This window comes from Syngnathus acus, chromosome 22 (assembly GCF_901709675.1).
Source record: "Syngnathus acus chromosome 22, fSynAcu1.2, whole genome shotgun sequence".
NCBI lineage: Eukaryota > Metazoa > Chordata > Actinopteri > Syngnathiformes > Syngnathidae > Syngnathus > Syngnathus acus.
Genome location: NC_051106.1, coordinates 777,276 through 788,845, shown reverse-complemented (window position 1 = coordinate 788,845; position 11,570 = coordinate 777,276). Strand labels below are relative to the sequence as shown.

General features: G+C 46.6%; 2 protein-coding genes across 6 annotated transcripts in view; one reads left to right on the top strand and one right to left on the bottom strand.

Annotated features, from left to right (window-relative positions):
* Positions 1-3: 3 nt before the first annotated feature.
* On the bottom strand, positions 4-1,982 carry ap4s1 (adaptor related protein complex 4 subunit sigma 1). Its single transcript, XM_037242439.1, has 6 exons — positions 1,685-1,982; positions 1,234-1,394; positions 638-724; positions 473-541; positions 386-397; positions 4-296 (listed from the first exon to the last, which is right to left on the bottom strand). The coding sequence occupies exons 2-6, from the start codon at positions 1,378-1,380 to the stop codon at positions 168-170; spliced, it is 444 nt and encodes a 147-aa protein (XP_037098334.1). The 5' UTR covers positions 1,381-1,394; positions 1,685-1,982; the 3' UTR covers positions 4-167.
* Positions 1,983-5,720: 3,738 nt separating this feature from the next.
* Positions 5,721-11,570, top strand: part of strn3 (striatin, calmodulin binding protein 3) — a 28,350-nt gene continuing 22,500 nt past the window's right edge. For 4 of the 5 annotated variants that reach the window (XR_005096318.1, XR_005096317.1, XR_005096316.1 and 1 more), the window contains exon 1: positions 5,721-6,185. Coding sequence is in view for 1 of the 5 variants with exons in the window: in XM_037242349.1 (XP_037098244.1) it covers positions 5,931-6,185 (255 nt within the window). In the remaining 4 variants the exon portion in view is untranslated. The other variant, XM_037242352.1, reaches the window with a different exon arrangement.

Genomic DNA, 11,570 nt, shown 5'->3' with positions numbered 1-11,570 from the left:
TTATTTTTTTTTACTTTGCACCACTTTACATTTGAGCACTTTAAGCGTGATTGACCGTGACAGCAATTAAATGACAAAGAACCATCCTTTGTCATTACGACCAAAAGCGTAGCAGTTGACGCGTCGGTGAAAAAAATTTAAAAATTCCAGTTTATCTCCATTTGGCATCAGCCGTCGGCCATCTTGTCCAGGGCATTGAGTAGGCCGAGGACGTTGCTCTTATTGGTCTCCACGACACGTCCGTTCTGGATCATCTCGTCCAGGATGATGTGAACGCGGTCCAGGTTGAACATAATCTGCGACACCAACGACTCAAGGAACACCCATATTATTTTTTTGCACATTTTTACGCACTAGTTTGAGGTCACCTGACTTGAAAGGATACGTCCAGTTCGCTCTTCAAAAGGTACAAAAAAGAAAGAAACATGGAAGTGGGAAACTACGGATGTGACTGACATCTTTACCAACTCACCACGTGGCTGAAGTATTTGTCGAGAACCTCCACAAAGTTCTGTACTAGCTCATAGATGGACAACTCGTTCTGCGGGATCAAGAAAATCATCAGTCCTCACGCTAAGCTCAGCTACCGCGCGTGAGAACGAGTCACGGGCGAGGCGTGCAGCTGAAGGCGACCCACCTCATCCTCGGTGATGCCCACGGCGATGTAGAGGGCAGCGTACTGCCGGAAAACCACTTTCAAGTCTTGGTACTCCACAAAGGAACACTGGGAATGACAGACAGATTTGGCACAGACAGGAAGTGAACTGGGGACTGTTGGGAACACATTCACTAATCTCACAATTACTACATAAGGGCTGTTCTGTTTTGTTCTTTTTTTAAGGTAGAAAATCTGTGCAGCCGCCAACATACACAAATTCCATTGTGGGTTCCTGTTTGTGGATTTATTTTATTTATTTTGGGGGGTACAGTTAGTACTTAATTTGTGTGTTTCTGTATTTTACTGATGGCTCTTGAATTTCCCCCCGGGATCAATAAAGTAGCTATCTCTAATTTTGTTTTGAAGCTTGTTTATTTTTGGTGTAGTTCCGCCGCTGACCACGAGATGGCAACAGTTTTTTGTCGGTGTAAAGTTTTTCCTGTAGTTTTTGTATTGCATTTCTATTGTATAGTACTCCCAGATGTATATTCTCTATCCTCTGCAAAGATTTATGAATATTTACAGCACGGGGTTATTGCTAAGCAGAGTGCACGTGATGCACAGCAAGCGCTCACCTGGTCTCTATTGCGGCTTAGGCAGGCACTGACGACGTTGGCCTCCAGCGCCATCCTGCAACTCATGTTGACGGGCTGGTAGTACCTGCAGAGTCGGGTCTGACCCTGGCGGTTCACCATCAGGATGAAGGTGATCATGCTTGACATTGATTGGCTGAAGCCTTCTGACGTTGATCGCGATGTCACCGTCGACAACAAAGCAGTGGCGTTTTGAGGTTTTTCCAATTTTTGCGTCAAATTTTTGAAACACGTTACCTTGCTTTTGCAACTATTCCTCGAGTTTAAAAATAATGAGTTTAAATAAAAAGCATTAAGTGAGACATTGACGTGATTCTAATGCGAACTTGGAAGTGCGACTGCGTCCATTTCTCAGTGCAATGCATTAATAATGATAATTAATAGTATTTCAAAACACTTTCGTGCATTGATTCCATAAATACTGTCAACCTACGGTCAGCTGCCTGGTAGCTTAGCAGCTACATGAGCTTAGTCAGATGAGTCCAAAAACGGCAACAATCAAGCTTGTACCGAAATCCTTTTAGGCTGTTCTAAAACAGAGGCAGTATCACCGAATTGCAGATTACATTTCCTCGTGAAAATGTTGAATATTTTGCTCACAAAACTCGCCAAAGGTTCCACTCGTGTCCAGCTTTAGCGTTGGCTCCTGGGTGAACGGTTCGTTCAAAGGAACGCCTCTTTTCAGTGAACGAGAGTGAACGAATCATTTCCTAAAGTGATTCGTTCTTTTTTCAGTTCATATGTCTTCAACCAGTAGGTGTCAGTAATGCGCATTGAAGCTGAAGAAAATGACATAACTTCCTGTTCACGAACGAGTCGTGAATTGCATTTCCCGTTCACCAACGAACGAATCTGTGAGTGAACGAATCAGTGAGTGATTTGCATTTCCGGTTCATCGCGAGAGTGAAGGAACGAATCCTGACTTTCCCGACTTCCCGTTCGCGAACGAGTCAATGGGTGAACTGCCTTCCCGTGCATCAACGGATCAGTCAGTGGACATGTTGCGTCTCCTGGCGTGAACTATGTAAGCCAGAATGTAGATTTATGATTTACTTATCGTCGTTTTTAAATAACGTGTATGCATATATACGCCTAAATATTGTTATCCAATATATCTACTGCAATTTCATATTAGATTGCTGGTTTGAAATTTACTTTTAATATTATTATTATTATTATTATTATTATTATTATTATTATTATCTATGATAAACATTTATGTTAAAACTTGTCTGGTGTTTTATTCCTTGATTTTATATTCGCCAATTAAAACATAAAAATCAGACATTTGGTTAACTGCTTTATATAACAATATGTATATGTGTTTTACGTTGTTATATGAGTTGTGTACTCTTAGACTTAGACTTAGACTTAGACAGAACTTTATTGTCATTTTGTCAACACTAGGTGTGTACAAAACGAAATGTCGTTGCATACGGCTTTCAACAATGTAGTGGTATTTCGGCTGGTTAAAAAAAGTGACATTCTATATAAAAATATGAAATAAGATAACTATAAAGTACAAAGTGCAGCAGTGATAAAGTATGTAAACAGTGCAGGAGACAAAAGCAGTATTTACAAGTGTGCAGAGGAATGCTACGTTTGAATGTTCAACAGTCTGACGACAGCAGGGAAAAAACTATTGCAGAACCTGGTGGACCTGCAGCGGATGCTGCGAAACCTCTTCCCAGAGGGCAGCAGGGAGAACAGTCCATGGTGGGGGTGTGATGGGTCACTGATAATATTACGGGCTCGGGACACGCAGCGCTGGGATGACAAGTCCTGAATGGAGGGAAGAGGAGCCCCGATGATCCTCTCTGCTGTCCTCACCACTCTCCTCAGGTTCTTCCAATCGGAGGCGCTGCAACCTCCACACCACACCGAGAGACAGCTTGTCAGAATGCTCTCTATGGTGCTTCGGTAGAACGTCCTCATGAATGGGGGGGGCAGGTGGGCTCTCCTCATACTCCGCAGGAAGTACAAGCGCTTCTGTGCCCTCTTGCCAGTGTTGTGTGTTCACAGTCCAGGTGAGGTAGTCTGTGATGTGGACTCCCAAGAATTAGTGCTGCTGACCACCTCCACAGCTGAGCTGTTGATGATCAGTGGAGCGTGGTGTGGCTGGTTCTTCCTGAAGTCGACGATGAATCTCCTTCGTCTTCTCCAACATTCAGGATCAGGCTATTTTCTCTGCACCAGCCCACCAACTGCTCCACCTCCTCTCTGTAGTCCAGGTCGTTGTTGTCCCTGATGAGGCCCACCACCGTTGTGTCGTCTGCAAACTTCACGATGTGATTGGTGGTGAACCTGGGGGCGCAGTCGTGTGTCATCAGGGTGAACAGCAGGGGGCTCAGGACGCAGCCCTGAGGGGAGCCTGTGCTGAGGGTGATGACATCTGAGGTGTGTCTGTCCGACCCGGACTGACTTGAGGTCTGTTGGTGAGGAAGTCTAGCAGCCAGTTCCGAAGGGGGTGCTGAAGCCCAGGTGTTCCAGTTTTTTCCACCAGATGTTGTGGAATGATGGTGTTTAAACGCTGGCTGAAAGTCCAGGAACAGCAACCCAACGTGGGTGTTCCTCTCCTCCAGGTGAGCCAGGCTCAGGTGAAGAACGGAGGAGATGGCATCCTCAGTGGAGCGTTTCTGCCGGTAGGCAAACTGGAACGGATCGAATGTTGGGGGAGTCCTGGAGACGATGTGATCTTTGAGCAGCCTTTCGAAGCACTTCATCATGATGGGAGTCAGTGCCACCGGTCTGTAGTCATTCCATGAGGTGATTTGAGGTTGCTTCCTTCGGCACCGGAATGATGGAGGCAGCCTTGAAGCACACTGGCACTTTGGCTTGGTCCGCGAGATGTTAAAAATGTACGTGATGACACCAGCCAACTGGCCTGCACATTCCTTGAACACCCGCCCAGGTATGTTGTTCGGGGCCCTGGGGCCTTACGGTGGTTGACTCTTCTCAGAGTCTTCCACACGTCGGCTGAGTCAAGGCAGAGGGCCTCCTCTTCCTGGTGGGGAACAGTTTTAACTGCAGGAGTGCTGTTTAGTGCCTCAAAACGCCCCAAAAGAAGTTATTTAGACCATTTAGGAAGTCAGCATCAACCTCACCCACACGGGGGGGAGGGTAAGTTGTAGTCCGTGATCGCCCGTATGCCTTGCCACATACTCCTGTGTTATTGGCGTCGTGGAAAAATCCTGAATTTTCCGACTGTGGCTTCGCTTCGCTAGCCTGATGGCACGGTCAAGTTGGCTCTCGCTGTCCTCAGTGCCTCCTTGGTCGCCAGACTTGAAGGCTGAGTTCCGTGCTCGTAGCGTATGACGTACATCCTCAGTCATCCAGGGTCGTTGGTTGGCTCGGGTATGATGTTCTTAGTGGTGCTGACGTCCTCGGAGCATTTGTTGATGTAGGCTGACACAGTCATGGCGTACTCATCAATGTCGATCTGATTGTCATATGTTGCTGCTGATTTGAACATGTCCCAGTCAGAGCACTCAAAGCAGTCCTGGAGTGCCTCCATGGCCCCCTCAGACCACACCCTCACCTGCTTCACTGTGGGTTTTGCTCTGATCAGCAGGGGCCTGTATGCACATTAAATAACGAATGTTATGTTATGTCGGCATAACGGGTTTTTTCCAACCTTTTATTCAAACACAAACACATTCGGTGTAATAACACCATCAACTATAAGCCAACAAATACAAGATTAAAACATAAATGTTGGCATAACGTGTGTGTCGGCTGGCATAGCAGCAATGCTGTCTGTCACTCATTCGTGAATCTGCGCGAACGACCAATCAGCAGCGAGCGATAGATGGAGGCGGGATTTTACGAGTCAGGGACGTAATTGCCCGTTCACGACCGGGTGAGAGACTGTTGCCAACGGATCAGTGTGTAAGTGTTGTATTATAGAAAGAAATGTGTGAATTACCCGAGCCAATTATTATTATTATATATAATAAAAAAATTGGGGGGGGGGGGGGTGTAGTTGTATTGTTTGATGTGTATGGGTTGTTTCCACGAGATGTTCTAAAAATAAACAAAAAACAAAAACAAAACAAAAACTGTGGGGGGGGGGGTTCGTTGAACGATTCGTTTGAACGAATCTTTTGAGTGAACTGATTCTAAAGACTCGGTTCACTTAAAAGAACTGGAATGCACATCACTACCCAGGTCCTCTGTAGTGGTGCGTTCATGGCAAAAAGTAGGAAATCTGGCTTTCATGTTCATCGCCGAACGGTGAACTAACCTTCCACACTAAAATTAATAAAAATAAAAGAGACGTGAAAGATCAAAAGAGCACATTTAATGTCACATCATAATCCACTATGAAAAAAACTTTGGCAGTAAAAGTTAAAATTATCGTTAAAATAAAAATGAGGTCTTGGCAATGGTCAGGCATGGTCGTTGACGCCGTAGTTGCCATTTTTGTTTGTGTCCCTGAAAGCGGCTCGGTGGTAGTTCTGTTCCCGGCATGCACCGCGGCAAACTTCTCTCCGGCCTCCGCCGCTACGAGATCGCTCCGTAATGGCGGCCGGTTAGCTCCCCTCAGTAAGCTGCTCCGTCATCAGCCACATTCACCTCATCCCAGTCCTCCTGGGTCGGGGGGGTGGTACCACGGGATCGAGCCGGACACGCAGCGGGGGTTTTCCTTCTCTTGCGGACACTTTCCTTACAAGCCCGACATGGACGAGCACCCCGAAGGAGCCACAACCGGAATTCAGCAGCAGCCGCAGCCGCAGGTCCAGCCGGGGGGGAACGGAGGAGCTCACCCAGGCGTCGGCGGCGGGACGGCTCTGGGACCGCCGCAGACCGACGACTTGCCGCGGCCTCAGCAGCAACAGTACACCATCGCGGGCATCCTGCACTACATCCAGCACGAGTGGGCCCGCTTCGAGATGGAGCGGGCCCACTGGGAGGTGGAGCGGGCCGAGCTGCAGGTGAGCCGCGCTGGGGCGGATGGAAGGTAGACGCGACCACTGGCCGGGGCGCCGTTGACGTCCATTCAAGGGAGATCATGTCAACATCTTGGACTAATAATAGCAGTGACACTACTCTCACTAATGTGACAACACTCACAAAGTAGGTCAACGACTATTTTAGCCTTTGTCAATACATGATACTTTTTCTATCAATTGGATGTGTGCTTTTTATTGAATCTCGATAGTGAGTGACAGTCAGGCCCTGAATAACAACAACAGTGTCGACTTGTGCCGCGTATTTAACAAAAAAGAGGGTGGGCAAGGGGGTTCTATAGATCCATCCATTTTCAAGACCACTTATCTTAAACATCTCACGGCGACCATGAATGCAAATCAAAATGATTTTTCTAAAACGAAACCTTTGCTTGAGGGCTAAAGACAAGCGAATATGCTACGCGCTGGATCACCGTTAGCTTGGACGAGATTAGCCGCATTAGTCTTTCGCTTGCACCCAAATTTAAATGCGTCCAAAAATTCAATTTGTAACGTCTTGACGTTGTCCCTGCGCGTCGAAGTTTGACTCCCAAACAATCAGACTCGAATATCGTGGAGGAATGTCCTCGAATTTGTACATTCAAAATTGTTTTGGTTCATCATTCTGGCTCCGAGCTAGCTTAGCCTTGCCGCTGAACGAGGAATGGCTGGGCCTGCATGACACCACATACGCGTCATTACACACTATTGTCGTATGATTTATTTGAATGGCAATATCAATTACGACTTTCCTAAAAGCCTACTGTACCGTTTTTTGTCAGTGACTCTCATATTGCATAGGAATGCTTCGGTTCACAGTAATGAGATTATTTTAATTTACAGGAATGAATTTTAAAAGTTTTCTGAAAATCTCTGTGTAGTGAATAGGTAATCAAATCATTGATTTGTCATTCCATACTCACTTGGCAAGCACTCTGTGTTGTTGATTTTGTTGTGTGAAGGCGATGGCCTTCACACATACGTTATTCTACTCCATTCACTTTATTGTGTGAAGGCGATGGCCTTCACACATATGTTATTCTACTCCATTCACTTTATTATTGTGTGAAGGCGATGGCCTTCACACATGTTATTCTACTCCATTCACTTTATTATTATTATTGTGTGAAGGCGATGGCCTTCACACATATGTTATTCTACTCCATTTACTTTATTAGTGTGAAGGTGAAGACCATCACACTATTGTTATTCCTGTCCTTTATTATTGTGTGAAGGCGAAGGCCTTCACACATTGTTATTCTACTTTATTATTATTATTAGTGTGAAGGTGAAAACCTTCACACTATTGTTATTCCTGTCCTTTATTATTATTATTATTATTATTATTATTATTATTATTAGTGTGAAGGTGAAGACCTTCACACTATTGTTATTCCTGTCCTTTATTATTATTATTATTATTATTATTAGTGTGAAGGTGAAGACCTTCACACTATTGTTATTCCTGTCCTTTATTATTATTATTATTATTATTATTATTATTATTATTATTATTATTATTATTATTATTAGTGTGAAAGTGAAGACCTTCACACTATTGTTATTGCTGTCCTTTATTATTATTAGTGTGAAGGTGAAGACCTTCACACTATTGTTATTGCTGTCCTTTATTATTAGTGTGAAGGTGAAGACCTTCACACTATTGTTATTGCTGTCCTTTATTAGTGTGAAGGTGAAGACCTTCACACTATTGTTATTGCTGTCCTTTATTATTAGTGTGAAGGTCTTCACCTTCACACTATTGTTATTGCTGTACTTTATTATTAGTGTGAAGGTGAAGACCTTCACACTATTGTTATTCCTGTCCTTTATTATTATTATTAGTGTGAAGGTGAAGACCTTGCACAAAATTTCACAAAATTTCACAAAATGTAGTTTTTCACTTCTAATTTCTACATTTTTCCACCGATTCAACTCGTTCCAACTTTCAACTGTTCATCTTTTGCCCACCTATTCCACACCTTCCCACTTAGCAAAATTTCCAAATTTTCAATTTTGAAATTCACACCAAATTTTCCAAACATTTAGTTTTTCCCTTCTAATTTCTACATTTTTCAACCGATTCAACCCATTCCAACTTTATTCACTTTGTTCACCTTATGCTTAGCATATTCACCCCCTTCACCCCCACTTCCACTATGCATACACAATTCGACCCTTGACCCCCACTTCCAGTGTGGCGGCCATCTTAGATTGACCCTGAAGTGCCCCCAATGAACCGCAAGTGCCCCAAATCAAACCCGAAGTGACCCCAAATAGACCGGAAGTGACCTCAGGCAAACCGAAAGTGACCCCAATCAACCGGAAGGACCCAAATCAAACCGGAAGTGACCTCACGTAAACCGGAAGTGACCTCACGTAAACCGAAAGTGACCCCAAATAAACCGGAAGTGACCTCTGCTAAACCGGAAGTGACCTAAATTAAACCGGAAGATTCAAGAGTCTTTTATTCGCCATGTTTGAGCATGCCAAACAAGGAATTTGACTTCGGTAAATCACACCCTCTGTTCAACATTTAGGTGACTAACAACACTCAGGACATGTGAAAAATGGCAAATATTCTCAAACATCCCCTGATCTTAAGATTCAAGATTCAAGAGTTTTTATTCGCCATGTTTGAACGTGCCAAACAAGGAATTTGACTTCGGTAAAAAACACCCTCTGTTCAACATATAGGTGACTAACAACACTCAGGATGTGAATAATGGCAAAAACTGTGTAGACAAATTCAAAAGGTGTGAAGAGCAGGATGTTATTGCACAGTAATGTTATTGCACAGTAATGCCTCTGAGACTCTATGAGTGGTGTGAGTTCATCAGAGCAACAGCCTGGGGGAAGAAGCTGTCTCGGTGTCTGCTGGTTTTGGCGTACCGAGCTCTATAACGCCGTCCGGAGGGGAGTAGTTCAAACAGACTGCAACCTGGGTGAGAAGGGTCTGTAGAGATGTTCCTTGCACGTTTCCTGGTCCTGGACAGGTACAAGTCTTGGATAGATGGGAGGTTGATTCCAATGATCTTTTCTGCAGTCCTGATTGTCCGTTGCAGTCTGTGCTTGTCTTGTTTGGAGGTTGATCCAAACCAGACAGTGATGGAGGTGCAGAGGACAGACTGGATGATGGCAGTGTAGAAGGTCTTCAGAAGCTCTCGCGGCAGGTTGAACTTCTTGAGCTGTCTCAGGAAGTACAGCCTCTGCTGGGCCTTCTTCCGGACAGAGTCTATGTGGCCGGTCCATTTCAGGTCCCGAGAGATTGTGGTTCCCAGGAACTTGAAGGTGTCTGTGGAGAGAATAGTATTACTGCGGATAGTGAGGGGTAAAAGTGGTGAAGGGTCTCGCCTGAAATCCACTGTCATCTCCACGGTCTTGAGCGGGTTCAGCTCCAGATGGTTTTGGTTGCACCAGTGGACCAGCCGCTCCACCTCCTGTCTGTACGCAGTCTCATCACCGTCCTGGATCAGTCCGATGAGAGTGGTGTCGTCTGCATACTTCAGGAGCTTCACAGGAGAGTCATCTGAGGAGAAATCATTGGTGTAGAGAGAGAAGAGCAGTGGGGAGAGGACGCACCCCTGAGGGGCTCCAGTATTGGTGGTCCGGGTGTCAGATGTGATGCCCCCCAGCCTCACACGCTGTCTCCTGTTGGTCAGGAAGCTGGTGATCCACTGACAGGTGGGGGCAGGCACCGCAAGCTGGATGAGCTTCTGTTGGAGGATGTCAGGAGCGATGGTGTTGAACGCCGAGCTGAAGTCCACGAACAGGATCCTGGCGTACGTTCCTGGGGTGTCCAGGTGGTGCAGGATGTAGTGCAGTCCCATGTTGACCGCATCATCCACTGACCTGTTTGCCCGGTAGGCAAACTGGAGGGGGTAGAGCAGGGGGCCCGTGACCTCCTTCAGGTGGTTCAGCACTAACCTCTCGAAAGATTTCATGACCACAGATGTCAGTGCGACGGGTCTATAGTCATTCAAACCTGTGATGGCGGGCTTCTTGGCCACTGGAACGATGGTGGAGCTCTTGAAGCACGAGGGCACCTCACACAGCTCCAGAGAACGGTTGAAGATCCATGCAAAGGTGGGCGCCAGCTGTTCAGCGCAGACTTTCAAGCAGGAAGGTGACACGCCGTCTGGGCCCGGTGCCTTCCTGGTCTTTTGTCTCCGGAACATCTGGCGCACTTCCTCCTCGCGGACCTGGAGTGTGGGCGCGGCCTCTGCAAGAGAGAGAGTGGGTGACAACGATGATAGAGGTGTGGACAGAGCAGTTGTGGGGAGAGGTGAGTATGTAGATTGTGCTGCAGGAAGTCCCGTTGTGTGGGAGGACCGATCAAACCTGCAGTAGAACTTATTCAGCTGGTTAGCAAGCCTTGGGCTCTCCACAGGACGGGGGGTTCGTTTCTTGTAGCCCGTGATGCTCTGCAGACCTTTCCACACTGTTGAGGGATCAGGATTGGCAGAGAGGTGTCTCTTCAGGTTCTCCCCGTAACACCTCCTGGCTTTCCTGACCTCTCGGTTCAGTGTGTTTCTGGTCTGCCTGAACAGGTCGCGGTCGCCGCTCCTGTAGGCCTCCTCCTTGACTTTGCGCAGCCTCCTGAGGTTCGGTGTAAACCAAGGTTTGTCGTTGTTGTACGTGCAGAAGGTCTTAGTCTGCACACACAGATCCTCACAAAAACTGATGTATGATGTGACAGTGTCAGTGAGTTCATGCAAGTCTGAAGTTGCAGCTTCGAAAGCTCCCCAATCGGTGCAGTCAAAGCAGGCTTGGAGGTCCTGCCTTGACTCCACTGTCCACTTCCTCACAGTCCTCACCACAGGCTTAGAAGTTTTTAGTTTCTGCCTGTAGGCCGGGATCAGATGAACTAGACAGTGGTCCGAGAGTCCTAAAGCTGCACGAGCCGCAGAGTGGTATGCATCCTTGATCACGGTGTAGCAGTGGTCCAGAGTCTGTGCCCCTCTGGTGGGACACGTTACGTGCTGTCTGTATCTGGGGAGTTCGTGTGCGAGGTTCGCCCTGTTAAGATCACCCAGAACAATGATTAGTGAGTTTGGTAGAAGTTTCTCCATGTCTGTTACCTGGTCAGCCAGCATCTGCGTGGCTTCACTCGCACGTGCGTGTGGTGGGATGTAAACAGCCGCCATGACGATCGAGGAGAACTCCCGTGGTGAATAGAACGGCCGGCAGTTTATGAAAAGTGTTTCTAGGAGAGGGCTGCAAAACTCTTTCAACACCGTGACATCAGTACACCAACGTTCATTAATGTAGAAACAGAGACCACCTCCCTTTGATTTTCCGGAGAGCTCCGCGCTGCGATCTGCTCGCGTTAGCCTGAAGCCCGCTAGCTCCACGGCGTGGTGGGGCGTT

Coding starts and splice junctions, on each gene's coding strand:
- ap4s1 (XM_037242439.1), bottom strand. CDS start 1,380: ATGTCAAGCATGATCACCTTCATCCTGATGGTGAACCGCCAGGGTCAG. Junction 725..1,233: donor TAAGCCGCAATAGAGACCAG/GTGAGCGCTTGC, acceptor TGTCATTCCCAG/TGTTCCTTTGTGGAGTACCA. Junction 542..637: donor TGGGCATCACCGAGGATGAG/GTGGGTCGCCTT, acceptor TTGATCCCGCAG/AACGAGTTGTCCATCTATGA.